General features: G+C 33.3%; 2 protein-coding genes across 3 annotated transcripts; one reads left to right on the plus strand and one right to left on the minus strand.

Moving 5' to 3' along the window:
• Positions 1 to 4,238: 4,238 nt before the first annotated feature.
• LOC110826006 (SSUH2-like protein) lies at positions 4,239 to 5,432 on the minus strand. 2 transcript variants are annotated; one of them, XM_022056582.2, is made up of 4 exons: positions 5,245 to 5,428; positions 5,068 to 5,127; positions 4,477 to 4,523; positions 4,239 to 4,390 (listed from the first exon to the last, which is right to left on the minus strand). In XM_022056582.2, the coding sequence occupies exons 1-4, from the start codon at positions 5,389 to 5,391 to the stop codon at positions 4,303 to 4,305; spliced, it is 342 nt and encodes a 113-aa protein (XP_021912274.1). In that variant the 5' UTR covers positions 5,392 to 5,428; the 3' UTR covers positions 4,239 to 4,302. The 2 variants fall into 2 exon arrangements, with proteins under 2 accessions (XP_021912274.1, XP_021912278.1); XM_022056586.2 differs by lacking the exon at positions 4,477 to 4,523 and having other exon boundaries at positions 5,245 to 5,432.
• Positions 5,433 to 5,920: 488 nt separating this feature from the next.
• On the plus strand, positions 5,921 to 22,895 carry ATSAC1 (Phosphoinositide phosphatase family protein). Its single transcript, XM_088221266.1, has 16 exons — positions 5,921 to 6,305; positions 6,959 to 7,163; positions 7,254 to 7,419; positions 9,853 to 10,075; positions 11,035 to 11,111; positions 13,086 to 13,273; positions 13,523 to 13,620; positions 14,512 to 14,645; positions 14,778 to 14,912; positions 19,430 to 19,841; positions 20,066 to 20,187; positions 20,389 to 20,499; positions 20,838 to 21,050; positions 21,452 to 21,640; positions 21,907 to 22,018; positions 22,331 to 22,895. Exons 1-16 carry the CDS (start codon positions 6,180 to 6,182, stop codon positions 22,577 to 22,579), a joined length of 2,760 nt encoding a protein of 919 aa, XP_088077392.1. The 5' UTR covers positions 5,921 to 6,179; the 3' UTR covers positions 22,580 to 22,895.
• Positions 22,896 to 25,680: the final 2,785 nt, after the last annotated feature.

Genomic DNA, 25,680 nt, shown 5'->3' on the forward strand with positions numbered 1-25,680 from the left:
TGTGTAATATGGTACAAGATAATTCAGAAAGTGATTTGAAACGTATAACCCTTATGTACGTGATGATATCATATATTTTATAATATTCAAGTCTGAAATTTGGCGCGGGAATAATTTTAATATTTTAAATATATAAAAATTTATTTTTTAATTAATTTATTTTAATTTTTTGTTGAATTTATGAAAAAAAATAGGTTATGCATGAAATTGAAAACAACTTTGAAAAAAAAGAGTGAAAATTTAGATTCATATAGTGTTTTTAAAAGAAAATTCAAAAACTAAGGATCAGAGTGCAAATAAGAAAAATTTTGTCACGTAGGACTGCCCAGTCAGCAACCCCAACGAATCGAAGTACGCTGTGTGGCGAGGCACGCTGACGTTGATGTCACGCGTGCTTCGCGATCGAACGGCTTAGGATCAATCCCGTGTGCATGGATAGCCTGGATTTGTTCTCCTTTTAAATGCAATTGGACGGTTGAGATCAAATCGTGATGAATAGTTCATATTCATTTTTTTTCTAAATGTAATAGGACGATCGACATCAAATGCGATAAATAATATAGATTAACGTGATATGAGTATAAATATTTCGCATCACACTAAATCGAAACCCCTAGCCGCTAGCTAGTCGCCGGAGAAGAGAGCCAACCGCTGACTGCCACCACACTAGAGTCACTTTCGACTGCCAAAAAATATAAAAATTCTCTTATCTGCTCAGAATTTGATTTCGAGCACCCCATGGCCAAATCAAAGCAAAAGAAACGGTGGATGAGGCGGAAACTGTGGGCAAAGCCCCGCGGCGCCGCCGATGGCAAAACCCGCAACCTCCTTCGATCAGCTCCTTCTCATTTTCTATTTTGTACAATTTTTCTACCGTTGTATTCACCGTTTTATTTTCTACAGGTTGACCAAAGAAAAACTCTCCGCCGCGAAGGTGAGCTGGCGAAACCGCCGCACCCAAAAAATTCCACTACTGGTAGGTCTCTATTTTTTTTTATTTTTTCGGCCAACTAATGCTCTTTAATGTGTTTTTTTACAGGGATACATATAAAACCGACCAAAAATGGTTAGGCTGAGGTAAGCCACCGCGACGAGCGGTGGTGCCGTCGCCTGAGCACTGCAGTGTCGCTGTGCTGGAACCCCGAAATTTGACAGAAATTATTTTTTCTACCAATTTTGGATTCCTATGGTATTTTTAGGTACATAACAAGTGTTTTAGATTTTATAGGGATAATTCAGAAAACTCGGGAACCGCTAATAGGCACAGTAGAAAGTTCAGTATTTCGAAAACCGATTCGAGTAAGGATCCATCACCATTTTCTCCGTTACAATAAATTGAGACTTAATAATTAATAATTGTGCATTTTTATGAAAAATTAGAGAACCTTAAAAATAATTACAAATCACTAGTGGAGCCGGAACTAATTAGTTTATAGTCGTTTTTATTTCTTGTTTATTTTTATATATTGCCTACATTTATTTACTATTACACTGTGCATAATTCAATTGATGATTTTTAAGATCTTTTTGGTTATTTTGTTACTTAGTTCCCCTGCATTATGTGTCAATATCCCGGTTATTAGTTATTTGGTTGTGTTAAACTATATTATTATTTAAGTGAACGTGAGTATAAAATGAGGCATGGTTATTGCATGATTGATTCTTATGCTGATGAAAATCTACATAGGAAATACTTAATGGGTACCCAAGAAAGGGTGGACGAGCTTGATACATAGAAAATTCTACCGTGAACGTTACCTCAATTGGACGGGGCTGGAAAATCCCTGACTAGTAAGGTTTGGGAGATACGATTCACCTTTATACCGAACGGAGTATCGAGGTGGTGAAATATTTGGCACCCATTACCAGATGGGATATGAGAACGGTCGGTTAATTGTGTAATTGGATATTGGATTCATGAGTAGGAAAACATCCCTATAGACCTTTAGGGGTACCAGTAAGTGGGTAAAAATATAAAATGATAGTTTTTTGTTATCTTCTATGTGATAAATAATTGTCCATGAATATGAATTTTCATAAGTTATTATTGAGAAAGACTTGTTATACAAATATAGAATAAATTGCTTTCTTTATAGTAAATGAATTTATATAAAATTAAGGGTTTCATTGGTTGTTTTTCTAACTTTTACCAATCTTTAATTTTCTGTATCTGTAATTAGTATGATATTTTTACTGAGTTAATATTTCTCACCCTTTCATTAATTATTTCAGATCAAGATGATCAAAATTCAGATCCTGACCAACAAAGGGGTTGTGAATAATTCACTACCTAAACTCCCTTCAAGAGCTAGTGAATGTCATTTTAGGGTTGCTTAGTTATTTGTCTTTCGTTTATTTATTTAATTTTCGTTTATTCTTTTAGAATGAACATTCTCGTAACTTTATTAGACATTCTAAAGTATTGTGTAAAGAATATAAACCCTAACTCTATTATTTTATTTTCGTATTTAATTTATGATTTTATTTTTATTTAAGTTCCGGACCTTTACATATTTTATGTGTGTGTCTTTGTATTTAATTATTCATAAAAATTAAGATCTTAGATAATAAATAAGTGAATTATAAATGAGAGAGATTTATAAATAGTGTAGAGTGTAAGGACCTTGGATACCTACTCGTTGAGTCTATATCGAAGAATGAAGGATATGTGTGCGGATGAAGTTCAGCAGGTATAATGAACCTTCACATGGATAGAGTTTGAAACCTAGTCCAGATGTGGATATGTACTTGTGAGTGCGAGTCACCTAGTAAACGTAATTTATGTGACCATTATGAAATTTATGCGTGTGTGTTATCCATGAGATGGGGGGATCTATTTCGCATCTCATCGACGACGATATAAACAGTATCACATGATGAAATTTTATATATGATATTTCGAGTGTATTGTGATATTTTGAGTGTGAGTGTGATTTGAAAAGAGAACAATAATTATGTTATAAAAATGAGGATTATAATATTTAGTGAAGATACATGTTTGTATTGTAATATGTGTGTACCTATATTATGCATATGAAATGTATAACTAATGTGTGTATGTGTGGAATTTGGGTACACTGCACTTAGCGTGTGATATGGTACAAATGTACAATGCACTATACTTGTTGTGTGATCTAGTATAATTGCGGGAGAAATCTAAATATCTTGTGCTTGCTATGTGATCTGGTACATGATGATTCAGAAAGTGGTTTAAAACGTATAGCTCTGATATACGTGATGATATTGTGTATTTTATTTGTGTATTTGTGTTTAATTATGCATGAAAATTAAGATCTTATGTAGGAAATAAATGAATTAGAAATGAGATAGATTTGAAAAGAGTGTAGAGTGTAAAGACTCTGAATATTTACTCGTTTAATCTGTATTTAGGAGGGAAATGTGCATGTGTGGCTGAAGTTCAGCAAGTATGGTGAACCTGCATATGGATAGAGTTTGAAACTTAGTTCAGACGTAGAGAGGTATTTACGAGTGTGGGTCACTTAGCAAACGTAACTGTTGTGGTCATTGTGAAATTTATGTATGCATGCCATCGATGCGATGGGAGATTCATTTCACCTCTATTCGACGATGATATAAACGGCATCGCGCGATAAAACCTTAGATGTAATATTCCGAATGTATTTTGATATTTCGAGTGTAAATATGATTTGAAAGAAGAATAAGAATTAGGTTAAAAAAATGAGGATTAGAATGTGTTCCATGTAATGGTTTATTTTGTTGTGTATTTTAACTGAGATATTTTGTTTGACTTTTTTTATTATAAATATTATTATATTTTACATATTGCGTGAATGTATGTATGTAAATCTCAATTATATAATCTTTTTTCTTACTGACATTGTAAAACTCACTCCAATTCATCCCATCCAAGTAAGAGGAAGTCAAATATCAAATGAATATGACGAATAAAACTTTGTTAGTTTATATTTTAAATTTATAAATTAATTTAGATTCTTCAATTATGTGCAAACAAATAATTATCCAGTTACAAGTGATGTGTATTAAAGTGTAGTTCAACAACATGTTTAATATTTATCTGTTCCACTAGTTGAAAATATTGTACTAATGTCCATATCTATTAACATTGGGGTTTGGGATGTTACACTAATATTTTTTTATTATAATTTAATTTCTAACGTATTTTATTTATTTAAATATTAATTTTTTAATTTTATGAAAAATTAAAACAATTAAACTATGTTGCAATGTTTAAAAAATTAATCTAAAAATATATTTTTATTTATTAACTAAATTATAATATATGTTATTTAAACGTATTTCCTATCTTTCCCCTCTTTGTTCAGGCGTCAGTCCTCCCCGCCCACAATTTGGGCAGCTCTTCAAGCCAAATCCTTGACAGTTGAAGCACCTGAAATTTAATTTGTTTCAGCGAAATGTTATTTAATTGTAATTATGTCTTCATAATGTAAAATTTAACTAAATAAGAAAACTCACTTCCAACGTTCAAAGATATTTCCATTTTTTTTATTCTTTCCCGTCCCCTGGAAAATAAAAATAATAATTTTATTACACTGCACGAAGCATTAAGAGGAAATTTTATGTGTTGTATTCCTAATTAATATTATATAAGATTTTTGTTCAGCCTGATAATATTTTGGCTAATTTCAATTTATAGCTATCAGTAATATGAACTATTAAATTTATAATTATTAATCTGATTATCAATTTAAAAGGGCATACACAAATTTACAAACTAAGAATATAAATTAGGGAAAAAAAGTTGACAATGTGTTTTTTCAAATTTTCGTTTAATTTGTAGTTAATTTTAAGTGCTTTAATTGTTAATTAAATACATATGATTAAAAGAATTCGTAGGAGGTGAGTTTGAGGGTTTATTGAAATGTAATTTACACGCTCAATATGTTTTCATATTTCTAATTAAAATAATTTAAACAATTTGTATGAACAAAACATAATATAGTCATAATAACTTTAAAATAATCTATTTACATATAATATATTTAAATTCGTGATGTTTCAAAAATATATTTTTGAAACGTCAAACCTTTAATGAAATTAACACACCTTGCATCCTGGACATTCAATGGCTCCTTTGCCTTCACATTTTTGGCAACTTTTCAGAAGCTATCAGCCAAAATTATTCAAAATAAGCACTAAAATTATAAAAACTTAGACTGCAATTTAAATTTCATAATTATTTGAATTTATTTAAAATTTTTAAAATAATCTAAAAATTCATACCGAATTAAAGGGGAATCCGCCAGATTTGGCAGCCAAAGTTGGGATTGTGGTGCGTCTTTGCTGGTGGCCGCCGCATCTGGCTGAGCCAGGAAATGGTGGAGAAACCATCACGTTCGCACTGCAGCCCGTGCAGAGTCTTGCCGCCATGTCTTGGATGCTATTTTTTTTATAAAAGCTATAAACTAAATTTGTGGCTATTTTATACATCAAATAGATATAATTTAATTAAAATTGCCAACGAGTGGATAATAGCCACATCTATAACCACTGGTTGTGGACACAAAATATAATATTATGTGGCTCTAACTCAACATAAATAATTTTAGGGAAAAAAAAAAAAAATCAGCCATAATTCCAGAAAACAATATAATATAAATATACATATATTTATGAATAAAAAGTTTCAGACAAAATTTCACCAATTGTATTTATTTAAAATAAATAAGTAAGAATATAAAGGACAATAAACTATACTAAGAAATTATTCAAATGATATTTAATTAGTGTAAAATAAATAAAATTTAAACAAAAATATATACGTAAAACAATAAAATTGCCATTTTGGTGTGATTGGTAGATTATAAAAATATTTTTAGTAAACATATAAATAACTTAATACGCTTTAGAAGTTCATATTAACAGAATAATCTATTTGTCAAAAAATTATTTATAAAAAGAAAAAAAGAAATAAAGAGTATTAAAATGGCCAAATGAGTCAACTCGGGTGAGTGCAGATCTTGAGAACAACTCAGAAATGGTCATCGAAGGCTATGAAATTCTCAAATCAACCCCTGACTTCCTTCCAATTCAAGGTTCTTGATGCCAGTTTCTCGTCCGGACGTTAATGGTCCAAAAAACTTTCAATCACATCCCGAAACAATTCTTAGAGGTTTGATTGAACGAAAATTCCCATAGAATTTTGAGTGGATTCCGAGATGGCGAAAGCCGAAAATTCTAAGTCCACCGTACCGCCTTACGCCAAAATTCACCCGTCAAACGAGTCTGAAGTCGATCCCAATTCATATTCGTTCGAGAAATTCAGGCTCTACGAGACCAGAGCGGTAAGATTACGCTGTACAGGTTCCACATGGAATATCGCTTTTGAGATTTCTCCTTTATTGAGGAAAAAATGGTAAAAAAGTACAAGAAAATAGTAAGTTTGAGCTTTCTAGCATTTTCATCTCTTGTGTTTTCTGGAAATCAGAAACGCACTTGAAAGTCTTGTTGATTTTTGCTAGGAACGAGTTGAATTGATTGAGCTGAATGTTAACGGATGAAAAAAAAGTGACGGTCAATGTATGTACGGTTTTGAATATCCTGTTTGATAATATATGTAAATTGAATTATGAAAACATGTCGTTTCATCATCTGGGTTTGGGGAAACAGTAACGTAGGTTTTGCATTTGCTTATCTTAAAAGAAAATGGACTTGTGGTGGATTAGGGAAGCTAATTGTTGATCTGATTTTCTCTGAATACACAGAAAAAAAAAGGGGGAAAATTTGTAATACAATCAACTATTATGGGTCAGACGGTGGACTGATCCTTGCTTGATGAACTTAGTTTAGAAGTTATGTTGTTTAAAGGTGTGGTTATTAGTATGAGCCATATATATGTATATATGTATATATTGATAGATAAGACATGATCCATGTTGCTATTAGTGCGTTGGAGGTCTTATTTAATTGGTTTATTATTTTGGGCTTGTTTAAGCAGAGATTTTATTTAGTTGGGAGTGATAGGAACAAGAGATATTTCCGGGTGTTGAAGATTGATCGTTCTGAGCCATCTGATCTCAATATTAGTGAAGATCCAGTGGTATATTCACCTCAGGAAATCAAGAACTTACTTCAGCGAATTGCTGAAGGTAATCGAGCTACAGGAGGCTTAACCTTTGTGGCCAAGGTTTTTGGGATAGCTGGTTAGTGGCAGTGCATGTTTTATCCTTATTTCTTTTATTTGATGCGATAGTCCTACAAGAGGGAGCATTATATGTTTTTCGGTCATACAGGTTGCATTAAGTTTCTGGAGTCGTATTACTTGATTCTGGTGACAAAGCGACGTCAAATTGGATGCATATGTGGTCATGCAATATATGCTATCGATGAAAGTCAGTTGATCACAATTCCACATGTTTCAATTCAAACTGATGTTGCACATTCGAAAACTGAGTTAAGGTATTTCCTTCCCTCGGATTGGCTTGCCTATGGTTGTTTAGTGTTTACATTTTTTGCTTTCTTCTGATTTTACAAATTTCTTGAACATATCAAATTTAAATATGTGGAGCGAGTCATCTTATATTTCCTGACTATTTTTAGGTCAACTCATAAATCAAATGGGTCTTTGTATTGCTCAAATCCTTCTTGATTATGATCTATTGATTTATGTCTTTGTTTTTAATTTAAAACCGGGATTTTGTGGGAATTTGTATCAAGGTTTTTTAAGTCTCTGTATCTCACGTTGGCTCTGTAACCTTAAAAAGAAAATGTGTTTCCCATCTTCAAGCTAACAGGGAAGAGATGTAGACCAAGATAGCAATGGAATTTTTGTCATAAATCTTATAACTCAGTCTGGACATTAAAACTGTTACAAAAACATTTCCTGACTCCAGCACTGACAGAGATAGAGATTGCAAGGGGATGTTTACTGTATATTTCTTTGGGCAAGTTAATTTATGGTGGACTACCAGAATTGGTCTCCTCTTCCTTACAGAATCAATAGTAAGGATTCTCCTTCTAACTGAGTCCTGAGCAAATAAAGTGATTCTAAAGGTGGCAGCATTCAACTTTAAAACATGCTTCCAACAGGAAAAAATTGATTGGTAAGTGGGCGGGTAAAATGCCAAAGAAAAATGTCATAGAAAAGTAACCACTATTACCTAGTTTCTAGAGCGATTTATTGGCTGCAGTAAGTGAAACACTACACAGGAAAAGGAGTTGAATCATTCTAGCATACTCTTCTTCCTCCCAGTCATAAGGTTTCCAACTGTGGCATTCACAGACTCTTTTACAGGTTGCAGGCTATAATTTTGGAGTTATACAAGAAAAGAAAGAGAGGAAAGAAGAATAAGCATGGATACAAGAAACAAGGTCTATGCACAATGTGAAGCTCAAAAAACATAGTAAATAATCTCAGTTTATGATAGTCTGATGAATCTGGAGTAACTGGGATCTTTTTATACGCAAGACTTTAGCAATACTAGAAATACTGGTTACTGATTCATAAGAATTAGGAGTTTTTAGGCATAATTATATATACTTTCAGGTTTTGATGCACAGGGTAAATAAAAGGTCCATAACATTTATTTTGCTCTGTGGTGTGGCTTGGAGGCTTTCGACCTGATTATTTAATATATTTGTTGTTTCTTGGGTTGCTCCTTCGGCTTGAGACCTTTATGACCTCTTCTTTGTTTTTTTGGGACAAGATGACTTTTCTTTCTCTATTTACTTTAAAGGTGCATGGGCTTTTTAAGGATTTCTCTTTGTCTATTCTATAAAGAAATTGACTGGCTGTTCTTTATCTAGTGTATCTGTTTGCCTGGCCCATTTCTTTTCTCTTCTTTTTGGGTTTTTCTTCTTCTTTCAGTGGACAACTAGTTGTTATCTGATGTAATCTTTTCTTCTCTTTTGTAATATGTTTTTTTCTGCATACAAAAAGAAAGATAAAATAAAATGTCCTTACTACTTCATAACCAAAATAAATTTATAACATGACAAAATGAATAAAAAATTGGTATGCTGTTATGGTAAGATAACTCATACTAAAATACTTCTGCAAATATTGGCTTGATAACTATCCTTGGACCAAAACCTGTGCGCTGTTGTAGTCAATATTACTTTGACAAAGTAGCCCGTTAAATATTATCAAGCCAACTAGGTCTTTTTAATTTGTTATTTCTTTTGCAAAAACTATTACTTTTGTATTCTTGGACTATTATTGCTCCACAACTTAATCTTCTTGTAAGGCTATAAATAGCACATTGATATGAATGGTAAGATCACTTGAGAAGATAATTATCCCTTAATGGTTTCAGATCCAAAGATTTCTGAACTGATTGTTTTTTGCTTTTGGGGCTTTGGAAGAGGATAATTCTTTGAAAGCCGAGTCCTTGGTTCTTCACTGACACCTTGGAAATCATAAACATATTAGCTTCTTGGACCTAGCGGGATCCGCTCCAAAACTTATGGTAGTAACATTTGATTTCCATTTGAACATCATTTAGTTGCCTAGGCATCTAGAAATTAGAAACACCATGATTTGACCATGTTGGCTGACTTTCCGTTCACATGTTTATTTTTCTTATGGGGTTATTACCACTTCTGACAGGAAGTTATCCATTTTTCTTTAGATGATCATTTCATCTTGCTCTGGATGGATTTTTTACAATCTCTTTTAACTATTAATTGGAAGCCCTTAATGAGCTTTCATTTCAATATTTACACTCTCTTCCTGTGCCGTTCTTTTTTATTTTTTGAAATATTTTCCTGTGCCATTCTGATACATTAGTTTGTGAATTGCATGTCTTCTCTGTTCACAATTGCTGCGAGAATCATTCACCCAACTCATATAGCTTTTCATGGTCTCATTTTGTCCTTTTGCTTTATTTGCAGGTACAAAAAACTTTTGTCAAGTGTTGATTTAACCAAAGACTTCTTCTATAGTTATACTTATCCTATAATGCAAAGCTTGCAAAAAAATGTCTTATCATCGGGTGAAGAAGGAACGCTGTATGATAACATGTTTGTGTGGAATGCATATTTGACACAAGCTATTCGATCGAGATGCAATAACACTATTTGGACAATAGCATTAGTTCATGGGCATTTTAAGCAGGTATCTATCCTTTTAGGCTAAATGTTTTTGCACAAATGTGTAATCTGAGAGTCCATCTTTTTATTATGCGCAATCAAGGGACTAACATATTCAATTAGGGACCTAGTAAATTCAATTGTGTTCAATCAAGGGCCTCCAGCAATTGTACACTTAACACTGTTAATATTTTTGAAATGTGGCATATCACATTATTAATGATAGATATGTAAATAATTTTGTATACGGGTTGACACCTCTTTGGTGCTTGTAATTAATGATATATCATATTTTTATTTTAAAAAAAAGAGTGCTTCTGGTTTCTTCTGCCTTTTTTACCTATTATGTCTAATTGTTAGGGCTCATTGACAGAAAACCATCTGATCTCCTTAAGTTAGAGATTTAAGAAACTTATACAGATCTCCGCATAACTTTACTGAAATCAGAACAGTCCTTTTAAGGCATGACAGTACAGGATAACTGCTTCTTTAAGGATAGTAGCTTCCTCCCTTAAGAATAACAAACTATTACTTATTGAAAAACATAAACTAAACAAAAAACTAACTGGTCCAATAACTGCTAATAGTCTTTAAGGCACATGATAAATAATAAAACTACAGAAGGCTTAGTAATTTGACTAAGTGATCTTTCTATGCTTCCCGAAGACTTGGACCTTTGAATCTGATTCAGGCTCCTGATGAACCAGAATATTGTTCTACCAAGTCAATTATAGAAAAATTTCTAGATGGTATATAAAAAGAAGCATATAAAAAGATTATAGTTAGTTGTAAAAGTGACTGCTTTAGTCAAAAAGTTTTTCAGTGTAAAAATCTCTTGGATTTTTGATATGAGCAAGAAAGATTTTAGTATGTCAGCCTCTTTTTCTGCCTTATTTTCATCAGTTTAGTCATGTTGTGGTTTTTTGCTTTCTTCTTTCTTTCTTCTGTTTGGTATTTTAGTAATCATTTTGTATTGAATAACAGATTAGGTTATCAATCTTCGGGAGAGATTTTAGTGTTTCTTTGGTTTCTAGACGCTCTCGGCATTTTGCTGGCACACGGTATATTCTGCTCCAAACTTCATTTTGTTTGTGCATGGAATTCTAAATATTATATATATTGTGGCAAAATTATACATATTGTATTTTGTAGGCTTTTGCTGGAAAATCGTTAATGGAATATAGAAATTTCAGTACCTGGTGCACATGGTTTTGACTTTGAGGTTGTGTTTTCATATTTAGGGTCTGTCCTTTGGGATTGCTAAAGATTTGGTTCATTGTCACCCTCAAATGAACTTTTGGCAGGAAATAATATTCCTGTATGCTTTGGACCATTTGAAGTGCCTATTAAGGCAGCTTTTGATTTTCTTCTTATACATGACAATAATATTTTAGTTTTTTTCATATGATACTAGTTTTGTTCTTGTAATTTTTGATACTATGACTGCTTTCTTTGTTGATTCACTCTTTCAGTTCTCTTACACTATGATTGAGTAAAAATTAGTAAAAGGAATAGAGAGGAAAGCAAAGAAAGGAAAAAATGGTTTTAAAAGCTGAATCGAATGGGATTTGGCAGCTTTAGAGTCTCTTGCAGGCTCGTGAGGCTAAAGGTTCATGTAAACTAATGGATAAGGAGATTTTCGGCTTTGTTACTGAGATCAATTGATGGAAACTACTGAAGCTGTTGATAACAAGGAAGCTAAGAATAGGCTCATTGTGATGAGAAAAATAGAAGGTGTGCATGGAGCTGGCCAATATTGTGTTAGTAGAAGAGATTGCTTGGAGATAGCACCCTCTGATCATTTTCAATAAAGGAAGGTGATTGGACCACCAAATTTTTTTCGTAGGATGGCCTACTCCAATCGGCAAAATTATTTCATCCCCAAGCTATTAGTAGAGGATAGGGAGGTAGTCAACAACAAGGAATTGAGTGTAATAAAACCACTTAAAGTCTACTATAAGAAGGGGGGTAAATTGGAAAAAGATTGTACAGGGGCAAAATAGTCAAACTGTGATGGGGTAGAATAGACTTTTCCTCTTCACCACTTGCTTAGGGAGTTATCGGGGAGGCAGAGGCTGTTGGCAACTACTGCCACTTGCAGACTGTGTAACTGCAGCAACTTGCCGAAGGTGTAACGGGCAGGTGCACCTAACAAATTGGCACGTCCTTCCGGCCCGAGCTCAGCCTATATAAAGGCCTTGAGTTTGAATGAAATGGACCATGACCTCAGCTTACCGCTTGATCATCTTCTTCTTTCTCTCCTCTCCCTCTTGTTCGAAACCCGGTCCAGACCATGAGCAAGGTCTTTGACAAAGTGGTCTCAGAGCAATCAGAGTCGGCGGAGATTTATCCTTCTCTCTCTCTCAATCATTTTTCTTCGCTCTTCTCTTTCTTCCATTCGAAATTCAGTCAGGACCATGAGCAAAGTCCCTGACAGTCCTGCAACTAGAAAACTTTGGGATTCAACCTTCTATTTTCTTAAGCACGGGTATGTGGTTGTTAGTACATCAAGGGTGAGTTATGTGCATGGGATGGAATCCTGGCAACAAATTTTAGAAGTTTTTATCACTCATCCCCCATGCAATTCACTTGGAAGAGGAGAACAGTATTAAAACTTTTCCTTCCTCTTTTGTTTCAATTTATGACCAATTGCTTAGAACCCATCAAATGTTGTTTGAAGGCCAACCCCTGATTGATAGGGTTGATTTTGCTGGCATTAAAGATATTTTTCTCTCTGAGAGATGTAAATGTTTTTCTCAATTGGTGGCACCCCCTTGGTCCCTTTGGATGACATTATCTTCTTCTCTGAAAAAAATTGATTGATTTTTTTCTTTTCCCATAATGGATTTGGAGGGCATGAAACTATGAATTCTATACAATAAGTTTTATTGCCTGTTTAAGATGCACAGCTGGTGCAAATTGAAAAACAATTGCTTTGAATAATTCTTTTTAAGGAGTATTCTGAAAGACCATGAACTCTTCAACAATTACAAAAAAATGGGTTTATGATAATTCTATCATTTTGTTGCACACAGTTATCTGAAGAGGGGAGTTAATGATCGAGGAAGAGTTGCAAATGATGTTGAAACCGAGCAGATTGTCCTTGATGAAGAAGCTGGTTCGTGCAAGGGGAAAATGAGCTCTGTTGTGCAGATGCGTGGATCAATACCCCTATTCTGGTCTCAAGAAGCTTCAAGATTTAGTCCTAAGCCTGATATAATCTGTAAGAAAATAATCAGATGTAGTATGTTGGTAGTTTCTTGAGAAATAAGTTTTATCATATGAGCACTAATTTATCCTATCCTGGTCCCAAGAAGCTTCGATATTAGTCATAAACCTGATGTAATCGAGAAGAAAATAAATTTCATGTAGTTTGTTGGTGTTGTCTTGAGAAATAAGTTTTATCCTATTAGGGCTAACATGTTTCTGTTTTCTATAGATAAATCTCTTGATGTTTTCTTTGTTGCTTCAGTACAGAGGTATGATCCTACATACCAAGCGACCAAACTGCACTTTGAAGACCTGGCAAAGAGATATGGCAACCCAATCATTGTGCTTAATTTGATTAAGGTTATTCACAGATCTTTTATACTGGCTTCCAGCTAGAAAATATTGCTCTTCTGTAGCAGGTTATTTTACATTTCATATGTTTCTAGATAAGGAAAAGAAACAGGCAATTCATCTGATTTTTGGTTGACATACTTTGTTTTTTGTGATTGCAATGTCACATGCATTTTACTATTTGCAAATTTGACTTTACTAGTTTGCGGCAAATGTCTTCTAAAAATTCCTGCTTTGAGAAATCTCGTAGTTACGTGAATTATCTTGAAAAAAGTTTTAAGGGGAAACAGCTGTGATCTTGAACCTTTTATATGTTTCTAATAAAGGAAAGGAATCTGCAACTTGCGTGATCTCTTGTTCAGGTACCAATTCTTGCATTAGAATTTTTTTTTCTTTCTGAATTGCAATTTTTAAATGCATTTAGATGTGGTATTAGCTAACCCAACTCGCATTGGAAATTCTGTATTTTCCTTGACTTCATAAAGCTATTACTAGATGTGGCTTTTATTGATAACTTCAGAAACTTGATGTCCTGTACATTTATTTGTCTAGATAACTGTGATAAGATGATGTCTTCTAGTAGCTTGATAACTCCACTCTCATAAATCTGAAATAGGAAGTTTCACATTTCTCACACTTTTAATCTCACTGCAGACTGGTTCTAGGTGAAGTAAAGGTGCAATTTGTAATTCAATTTATTTCCTCCTTTGTGTGTTCCCATCTTTTTCTGGAATCTGCACAACATAGCTACCTGCTTTTTGCTACATCTGGAATATTTTGAACCAATTATCTTTTGGTCTTATTTTTAACGTAAAGTGAAATTAGCTACCTTCACTTTTTTTTTTAGTTAGTATCTGTAAGTTGAATTTATTTAATAATCATTTAAATCACAAAATGCAGACAGTTGAGAAGAGGCCTCGAGAAATGATGCTGAGGCGAGAATTTGCCAATGCAGTAGGGTACTTGAATAACATTCTTACAGAAGAAAATCATCTTAAGTTTATCCACTGGGACTTCCACAAGTTTGCAAAGAGGTAAAGAACTAATAATTCGCTCTTGCTCCTCCCAACATGCATCCCTCCTCTGATCCTGTCTTTTTCTCTAACCCTTTATTAAAGATAACTTGTAACTAACGGGTTCTTTTTTTATGTTGGTTGATATCAAAGTAAATCTGCCAATGTTTTGGCTGTTTTGGGTGCTGTAGCAAGTGAAGCACTTGATATGACTGGTTTTTACTACAGCGGTAAGCCTATCACTGTTAAGAGGAGAGCCACCCAGATAAGTCGTACAAGCACAGGAAGGTATTACATGTACTTTTGTAATTGTTATGTACTTAAATATGATTATTTGCTGCACTTATAGCAGATAAAGCAGTTGGTGTATCTTCTGATGCAGAATAAGAAGTTTGGAAAAGATTTTCAATAGGATAAGTTTTTTATAATAATAATTAGATAGATTTTAAGGACTACTGGAATTAAAATCTTTTAGATTTATTCTTTTATAATTTTTTTTAATTAATTGTAGCTAATGCTTATATGAAGAGTCTAGCTATTAATAATGGAGTAGACGGCAATGAATTAAAAATTTCTTTGCTAGGATTTCTTTTCATGTTACCTCACTGTGTTTGTTCTTTTAGTTGTTACTTATTCTAAATTATCTCATTCAGTCTACTTCTTTCTATTTCTTTTTCATTTCGCTCTACAATTTCTTATGAAGTATCTCTTTTTTTTTTTCTCTTTTCTTATTCTCTCCAAAATTTACTCTATTTATAAACTCTCCTCAGGACAAGTAGTTCATGTGCTACTCGTCCTTAGTATTAACGTTTGACTTCTATCTCTACCTTTTGACGCTGTTACACTGCAAAGAAAAAAATCGAGGTTCTTCCACCACGTCCAGTGAAAAGAAAAAGTTCCTTTCTGAACAAAGAACAAATATTTAATCGAACAAATAAAAAGTAGAAGTTGTACATCCTACCCTATATCAGATTGCCAACAATCACTTGGTAGTGGCTTAAGTTGCAACTACCTTTTGAACCAGAGACCAATGATGTTCTATCGTCCTTCATTATTGGAGATGTCTAAACGTGCCACTCGAAGCATGAGTTTATGGCTCTGCAAGACCCTCTGGTTTTAGATTGTAGTGACGACCACTGACCAATAATCTGCAACCCTCAATGCTGAATGGCCCTTTTGTCGGGTGCTCAACCCTCATTAGTGAATTGGAACTGACATACATAACTCACGTGTGCAGCTAAGACTGGCATTATGTGTTTACCTGTTTATTTATTTTGACCAGACTAATTTGACCAGGTTAGCTTTGACCCTTTGTAACAGATTTCTATGGTTTTCCGATATGTTCTACCAATTTCTGTGGTTAGTTTGATCAAATTCACACCTTAGGATCGTCTTTAGAGTAGATAAGTTATTAAAGGTGACAACTCGACATGGAATCCGACAAACTTTTAGTTACCAATTTATATTTAATCTACATGATTACATATGATGTGTTGTGTCAAGTTTTTGATCCTTATGGATGCATGGACACTATTGAAATACATTCACTAGTAATTCTTATCTAATATCAATATGTTGAAGATGCTATATATGCTAAAATTCTCTGAATAGCCTTCAGATATATGATAACTGTTTTCAGTTAAATATTGAGTATGAAATAGGCTTATACTCACAATTTGTGATAGCATGAGATTTTACGAAGAATCCAAAGTTGATCTTAGGAGTAGAATTAACACTTCCCTTGCATTAGATGATGAAAAACTTGAAGTTCATCTTGAAGCACCGTTTATTGGTGTTGTTCCTGTTCATGCTAATGATGTTGAGCAACTTCATTCGATGATCTTGTTTGACCTCTTAGTTTTATGATCTTAAAAAGCCTGATTTCAATTAACTTTTAGTTTTTTCTGTGAAGATTATCGAAAATTGTAAAGAGTATGTTTGAGTCTTTCTTATCTTGATGCCTTGCCCTTCGAATTTCAAGGTCGAGTTTTCACCAAGTTGGGTGGATTGATGCAGAATAAGAAATTATTTTGGAATAATTAATTAAAGAGGTTTTGTAATAATCATAATTATTTTCTATTTTCAATTTATGTGGAATAATATTTTAGTTTATCATAGGAATAAGTTGTTTAGATTTCTTCTTCTACAAAATTTCTTAATTACTTGTAATTAATGCCTATATAATGGCAGTTGTTCTTAACAATAAAGATTAGATGATGTTGGATTAATAATTTCCTTGCTGGGGTTTTATTCATGTCACCTCTATATTTGTTATTCTGTTATTATTGTGTCTAATGGATACTGTTCAGTCTACTTCTTTTTGTACTTTTTCACCTTGGTCTCTTATTTCCTGTGACCAATCTTTGTTCTTTATTTCTTAAATTGTTCTTTATTTCTAAACTATTTCCAGGACGAGTACTTTAATTACTACCTGCCCTGCCTTACCTTCTTTCTTTCAATTGTGGTCAGCATCTATTCAGTATCTGTGATAGAATATCAGGTTGATTATAGATGTTGGCTCATCCATTGTTATTTATTTAATTTTAGTTTGTAGTAGAGGTGGTTCTCTTAGCAAGGCTTGAATCTGCATTCTCCCCATGGAGAGATAAGTACTAACTGGACTAATGTCTAATGATCATGCAATGATAACACAACAAATCTTTTTATAAATAAAATGTCACCTTCTTTGTTACAACTATGGTTATGAATACTCGTGTCTAAGTATTATAGATGGGGAATCATACTTATTGCTTGTTTACAATATAATCAGCCATGGAGGGCGTTGGTAAGCAGGGAATGAACCCAAGTAGAGAACTTGACCCATTCTCTTGGATGGGAAGGAGTGAGCAACTGAGCTGACATTCAAGTCGTCGACTATATTGTTGATTGTCATCAACTATGTTGTTGATTATATGTCATTGACTGTGATTATATTGTCAAATATTTTCTTTTAGGAATTTTACATTTTTTTTAGAGAAAAGGATTATTTTTTTGAAATATTTTAGAGAAAAGGATTACACTTTTTAGAAAAATAAAAAAGAAATTATGTTAGAAAGTGGAAAGGAACAAGGTAGGAGGACAAGGAATCCTCCAAAGTAGAACAAAGGGGAAATCCTAAAAAGACAAATACATGGACAAACTTAAAAAGTCATCAAGAAAATATTGTAGTTAAGTTATTTTGTAAGATGGATATGGTAAATGCTGACGGTAAATAGCATTGCGTTCCAACCCCAAAACCATGTACTTGTAAAAAGCACAGCTCTCCATAAAAGCTTATGCTCCTTAACGTACATTTGATCTAATATACAGGAACTCTTGGGTAGGCTTAGTGTAGCTCTTAGATTTTTATTTCATGAAGCTGATCAAATAACAAACGAAAAAGAAAAAGAAAAGCCATATTTTATTAGCACTATCAATGTGCGAAAGAATTCATAGGGCTATGTTATGAAATTATGGCACATTCCATTTGTTGAATGTAATAACAGAATGGAATAGGATAACTATTCGGTAGGAATAGGATGAACTTAAGAGTATAATTTTCATTGCATTAGATTGTCTGGTTTGAATGTCAGAATAATAGTTATATTGATTGCTATATTGTAATATAAGTAGAATAAGATGTAAATGATTAAAATACTCTTATCTATTACATCTTTTTTAAAATAAAAGAGAAGTATTATTATGCACAAAGGTATCAAGGGGTACAAAATACCCTTATCTATTACATAGGTTATATTAATTATATTTTTATTTTAATTTAATTCAGGTAGTTAAAAAGTCTTAAATTTTATAATTCACTTATTATAGAATAGTTAATTAATTTACTAATTATAATGAAAATAAAATTAAAAATTAGGTAAAAATTTAAATTAATAAAAGCCTAGAAAACAATTTTTCTTCTTTCAAGACCTTTTGTTCATCTTCTCTGCACCTCCTTTCGAAAGAACAGCATAATTTTTCAAAATAACTTCATCATCTTGTGCTCTTACATAAAATACCATTATCAATGGCTACTTTGCACACCAAACCATCAATGGCCACTCCGCAGATGCACCATCAATGATGATGCCTGTCACACCAAAATTAATCATCTTCATCACGCTCACTTGCCAGAACTTTACTCTCTCTCCTCATCTCTGTTCTTGGTAAGGATTTTTGTTTGGATAAATTTAAATCTTTAATTGGTAAGAAGAGAAGCATAGATTTTCATTTTACTAGAAATATAAATCTTTATGTGCTCATTGTTTGTTCTTGTATAGATTGTTGATCAAAGAAGAGTAGGTTTTTTGAAAAGATTGGTGCTGGTCTGTTATCTATGGAGAATAATATGTTAATTTTGAAAAGGGTAAATATCGGTATTTTTTATAGAATGAAAGGGCAAAATAGTATGCAAGTATTGAGGCAATCTCTTGATGGTGATTCATATCCACTTGATCGGATTAGGGAATGCCTGTTTAAAATTTTAAATCCATTGATGTGTATTTCATGTGATATTTCAAAAAAATTAAGAGTACGGTTGAAATTTATAAGAATTCATTAATTGTCTTTTTTATATTTGACGAAGTAAATTTTGTTGTTCGGAAAAGCAATCACATGGTTGCTTTTCTTAACCAATCAGTATTTGCTTTTTTCTAAATGAATAATTTTGCAAAAAAATTAATAAATATTCAGCAAAAAGGCATAATTGCGCTTTGAAAAAATGAAGCTCCATAAACACAACTAGATGAAGCCAAAATCATTTTGATCTATCCAATTGATGATGTATAATTCTCTTATTTTTTTAATCTAAGCTCATCTTATTTTAGGGATACTTCTCTTCGAGAAATGAGAGCTAATTCAGGGGACCTTGCAAGAATTGGAAGTAGTAATGAGAGTCTGAATTCTGTAGCTAACCGAGACAAAGAGGGTGATTTAAGTCAGCAAGGTAGAAGAGAGAATAATGAAGGGAGAAGAGATAATAACGATGGTTATGGTACAGCACCACGTTTTCAAAGTGGAGTTCTGCGCACAAACTGTATCGACTGCTTGGACCGTACAAATGTTGCTCAATATGCTTATGGCCTTGCAGCTCTAGGTCGTCAACTCCATGCAATGGGTTTGACGGACATGCCCAAAGTTGACCCTGACAGTAGCATTGCTGCAGCTCTTATGGATATGTATCAGAGCATGGGGGATGCTCTTGCACAGCAGTACGGCGGCTCTGCAGCTCATAACACTGTATGATTACATGTCTTTTTCTTTTTTTGGAGATGTCTATGATTACACGTCCTGAATTACCTATTAAAATTGACTCCCAGCAAGGAAAGTGATATTGTTTCTATGAATTTAATGTTTTGCATAGATTATTCATTTTCTTTTTCCATCCACCTACTATTGTATTATTGAGCTTGCATGTGCCTGTTTGTTGACATTGTTAAGACAATGGCTCACCATGAATTCAGGTTTTTCCTGAGAGGCAGGGAAAATGGAAAGCTACAACACAGTCCAGAGAGTTTCTCAAGTCTATCAAGCGATACTACAGCAATACCTACACTGATGGTGAAAAGCAAGATGCAATAAACTTGTAAACCTCCTCTCTTCATAATTTTTACTGGATTTAGAAAGATCTTTTGGGGCTGATTGTAGTGGATAGATATGTAAAGTTCTGAAAGTTCTAGTTTTCTATTTTCCTTAACAGTAGATGGATATCAGAGAACTGAGTTTTTTGTCCCCGGACCTTTATTTATATGGGTTCTTAACTATGGCCTTCTGGTTGCTAGAGCAGATTCTTGGGCTATTTCCAACCACAAGAAGGGAAACCTGCTCTCTGGGAGTTGGATTCTGATTATTATCTTCATGTGTCTGGGATTGGAGACGATTTTTTCCCTGATGAGTGGTAAATTTCCACATTTCCACCTTAAATTTTTCTTTGAATAATGAGAGGTAAATTTCCACATTTCCACCTTAAAAACTATGGTCAAACTTGGCACCTCTCTCATTATTCAAAGAAAAAAACACGCATGAAAGCATGAAATGGGAGTTGTAGTTGAATTATGAAGCTTTATGTTGAAAAGATTTTAGTTTTGATCTACTCATGGCTTGAAAACTGTCATGTTTTCCTTGTTATGTTGATTTTTCCTTACCTAGTTGTGATCAGTACCTTTATAAAGGTATTAATCTAGAGAATAGAGCAGGTTGAGCTTATGGATTACTTTTCTGTCTGACAAATTGCAGTGTGCAAACTAACACGAAGCCTGTGGAAGGATTTGGAATGACTCTTGCCCCTGTTCCAGCTTGTAGAGAAGACTTCTTGCGGATGAAGTTGACATCATTTGATAAACTAATAGAGAGGACATGTAGTTCAATAAAGAACGTAAGACTCTGCGGTGAGCCAGATCAAAGACCAGCTGGTCTTGCTGGAAGTACTGGTGTGGCACCTGATGCAGCGTACTATTTCTACAACCTAAGCTGTCATTGGTTCAATTTCTAAAATCTTTATTTGCAGAATGATTCTGTTTCAAATATTTGATTATTCTCTCTCTCTCTCTCTCATATGGTTCTTATTAGTTTAGAAGACATTTATAATATACAGTGGTAGAATTAGCAACTGATTAGTCCTTTGGTTGCATGTTTAACTTGCTTTCTTTTCATGCTTAAAACAGTCCAAGTTTCTCAAAAGGAAAAAAAGAAGTTTCTGAACTGATTACTTTTTTCTGCTTTTAAAGAAAGAAGTTCGAGGGTGAATATTTATTGTATCAGAAATAATATTTCTGCACCTTGATTATGCATGTGCAGTTGATGAATGTTTTAATGATAACTAAGTCTGAATTTTATAATTTGATATGTAGCGAAATACAGCTCAAAAGCCCAAATTGGCTATTTGGCCAGAGAAAATATGAAGAAAATGTCTCTGCTTCCAAAGCTGCTACAGGTGAAACAGCAAATTGCGGATCTCATATTGAGACAGGATTTGATGGTTTCTGTAATTTAGATATGCTATCTTTGGGTGATATTCATGAAGAGGATATTTTTCAAAGGTAATTTAAAAATGCCTTTCTGGTTTACATAAGAAAGTGCTCCTTGCCGTGACATATTAACAAAGCATGATAACTTGAGTCAAAATGTTTGGTATTCTGGGACATGCTGATCTAATCTTTTGACGTCTCTTTAAAGAAAGGTCATAAAAATAGGTTTGGGGTTGTGGGTGGTGGAAGGGAGATATCATCTGTTTTCTTTTCTAAACAAGGCTAATAGCTTCTGCATTCAGCTCTTGTCTCACAGTGCTTATTTTTGTTTTCTGAAGGTACCTCACGGTAACCTCAGTTGATGAAGCTAGCGGTTGGTATGGTGGAACCCTACTTGGCGATCAAGATGAAAATAGCGAGGTGTATAAGCATTATGCTGAATTGTGTCAGGTAACGCTGATTTAACTCTCTAATGGTGTCATATGCATTTATACTTTGAATCTTCAACAAATTTATCCATCGAAAGAACTTGTACCAGCGGTACAAAATTCAAAATTTAGCTTCTTAAACTAATCTTTTGACTTTGTTTCTCTTTAGACAAAGTTGACAATTTTTGTTCTTCAAAGTAGTTATTTTCATCTTTCTTAAAAAAGAATTCTCATGAAAAACAAAACTATCTAAATTATCTTTAACTGTTTTGAATAATGCCTTTCCTATTCTATGTTACTGTGTTATTTATCTATAAAACGTCAAAATCAACAGGGCCCAGCCATGGAACCTTTTCAACATGATCCTGAGAGAGAGAAGCATTACGCTGACGTTCTACGCATGAATGCAATTGATGTTTTCGATGATACGGTCATTGAAGCAGAGATGGAAGTTGCTCTTAAGGAGTATGATCAAATTGGTGCCGATCTTGGGATCATCCTAATGCCATGTAACTCCTTTGCTGAAGATCCGAGTTGGTTGACCAGATGGATCATTGGAGAGGAGAGACTGCACAGGGGCTGAAACTGACTCCTCTTCGTGTATTTCTTCCTGGCTACAAGTAATAAGGACTCATAGACAAGTGCGCATAGACCCACATTTTGTCTGTTTTCTCTTTCTGCTAATGTATATGATAGGTTGCGCTGCTGTTTAGGTACCCATGGAAATTCACAGTTTGCCAGTAATGATAACATGCTTGTATATCGCCTTACATGATTAGGGCAAAGGTGTCAAAAGATTGAATTAACGGTGGCTTGTGTTTTTGGAGCTAAACCACTCTCTTGTGAAGTTGGAAGTAAACAACTAAAATTTGATTAATAGAATTATTTTATGCATTAAACCATTTTTTTTTTCTTTTTTTCCCACCTCAAAATTAGAATAATTAACTTGTATGGTTTCTTTGTGTTTTTTTAGTAACTAGCATAAAGGTCATTTCATGCCTGATAATAGGAAGTCTTTTACCAACCTGTTCGCATCACTTGTATTTTTCAGGGGCTCATTTTTGCTAATTTTGTTTTCCAAGAGGAAGGGCTACCGAGTATTTGCATTGGGATACCAATTTCTTTAAGGGAATCGGATGAATCGACATAATGTCTGTATGTTATTCAACTATCTTTCTCGTTGTAACAAGTTAAATTTAGGTTTTTCGAATTTTAAGAATTTTAGCGACGAAGAAGAGAAGTGAGAATTGCTAAAATCCTTGAGTTCATTTAACATCATTAACACATACTTCCTGATAGATTTATGTGGTTATTAACACAGTTTTATTTATATTATTACAAAGTACTGAAAGAAGTAGAATCTTACAAATTCGGCATAATAGTGTATAATAATTGATCATTATGTTTTAACATAACAATCCTGACTTGCATATACCTCTTCATTAGTTGGTTATGTTAGTACGAAGTAGGTGAGCCTACAAACTTTGCAACACTTTTTTTAATTTCTTTTGAGTCTATAGATTCCGGGCTACCTAAAGTCATTCCTTTTTTCTTTTTTGAGTACAATAATATATATATATCTTATGTTAAATGAGAGTTAAACATTTAACTTTTAACTTGTTAGAAGTGAAAAAGTAGTTTACCCAAATTCGAGATGTTAAAATCGATATCTTGATTTTGCTTTTTACTATATCAAATGACTTGGAAGAATGGATCAAGTTAAATTTATTCTAACAATTATTAAATGCATTACAATCAAATAATAATTCACAATGATATATTAATTAAATCCACTGTATTTTAATTAAGTATATATACGATATAAAGTGTACATGTTAATTAAATTGGTATATGTAAATAACTAAATTGATTATATATCTTGAATATATTTATATTTACTTAATCATATTAATTAAATACATAAATTAAAATACTAAAACTAAAAAATAAGCTAAATGTGACTTAATGTGATAATACAAGCCAAACTTTATATAAATTTGAGTTCTTATTCTATCACATTACATAGTTTTGAAGCTGGATCCAAAGATTTTATAGGATTCTTAGTTTCTTAATTTCTTTTTTCTACTACATCATAAGGTATTGGAAGTGGATCAGGAGACTCTATGGGATTTGGACCACTTGGAACCGGTCTCAAAATTTCTTTCTTCGCCATATCAAATAACTGTGCAGGTGGATCATTTATGCGATTGAGACCACTTGGAACCCACCTTTTGGCTTCTCTCTTCACTATATTAGATGACTCCGGAGATGGATCTGGAGATTCAATAGGATTTGGACCAGTTGGAACTCGCCTCAAAATTTCTTTTTTTGCCATATCAAATGACTGTGCAGGTGCATCATCTATGCGATTGAGACCACTTGGAGCCCACCTCTTGGCTTCTCTCTTCACTATATTAGATGGCTCCGGAGATGGATCTGGAGATTCAATAGGATTTGGACCAGTTGGAACCCGCCTCAAAATTTCTTTTTTCGCCATATCAAATGACTGTGCAGGTGGATCATCTATGCTATTAAGACCACTTGAAACCCACATCTTGGCTTCTCTCTTCACTATATTAGATGGTTCCAGAGATGGATATGGAGATTCAATAGGATTTGGACCAGTTAGAACTTGCCTCAAAATTTCTTTCTTCGCCATATTAAATGACTGTGCAAGTGGATCATCTATGCTATTGAGACCACTTGAAACCCACCTCTTGGCTTCTCTCTTCACTATATTAGATGGCTCCGGAGATGGATCTGGAGATTCAATAGGATTTGGACCAGTTGGAACCTGCCTCAAAATTTCTTTTTTTGCCATATCAAATGACTGTGCAGGTGGATCATCTATGCTATTGAGACCACTTGAAACCCACATCTTGGCTTCTATCTTCACTATATTAGATAGCTCCGGAGATGGATCTGGAGATTCAATAGGATTTGGACCAGTTGGAACCTGCCTCAAAATTTCTTTCTTTATCATATCAAATGACTGTGCAAGTGGATCATCTATGCGATTGAGACCACTTGGAACCCACATCTTGACTTCTCTCTTCACTATATTAGATGGCTCCGGAGATGGATCTGGAGATTCAATAGAATTTGGACCACTTGGAACTTGCCTCTTTATACTCCACGAAGCAGAAATATCATTGTTGATTATATTACCATGCTGTTTTCCTATGATCAAAGAAGAAAACAAAATTATTAAAGCGAAAGCTCCCATAAAACACTTGTTAAAAAACTTCATATTGCTCATACGCTTTAAAAACACTACTATCACGATAATTCTTAATGTATATGCCAGCCATGGATTAGCTTCTTTATATAATCTAAAAAAGTTCCACGCATTCTCTTGTTTTTTGAAGGTCAAAAGAATTTAGTAAGTTACTATATTTAACTACGTGATTTCATTCTGTTATTTTTTCATATTTGATATAATTATATAATTATATATTTTGATTTGTTTCCAGATAGAATGTTGTGTGAAAGAAAGAAAAAATCTCTCATTTATAATCTTTGAAATGAAATTCATCTTCTCTTTTTGGAATAATCTTTGCTATAATAACCATAAAGATTGTCTAGGTAGTATTGCAGTCTTAATAAACTAATTAATTTTAAAAACCATGATCTTATAACTAATTGAATATATTTTAGCTCTCTAGAAATATAATGTGGCAAGTA

This window comes from Carica papaya, chromosome 1, assembly GCF_054855325.1.
Source record: "Carica papaya isolate Zhongbai chromosome 1, ASM5485532v1, whole genome shotgun sequence".
NCBI classification, from domain to species: Eukaryota; Viridiplantae; Streptophyta; class Magnoliopsida; order Brassicales; family Caricaceae; genus Carica; species Carica papaya.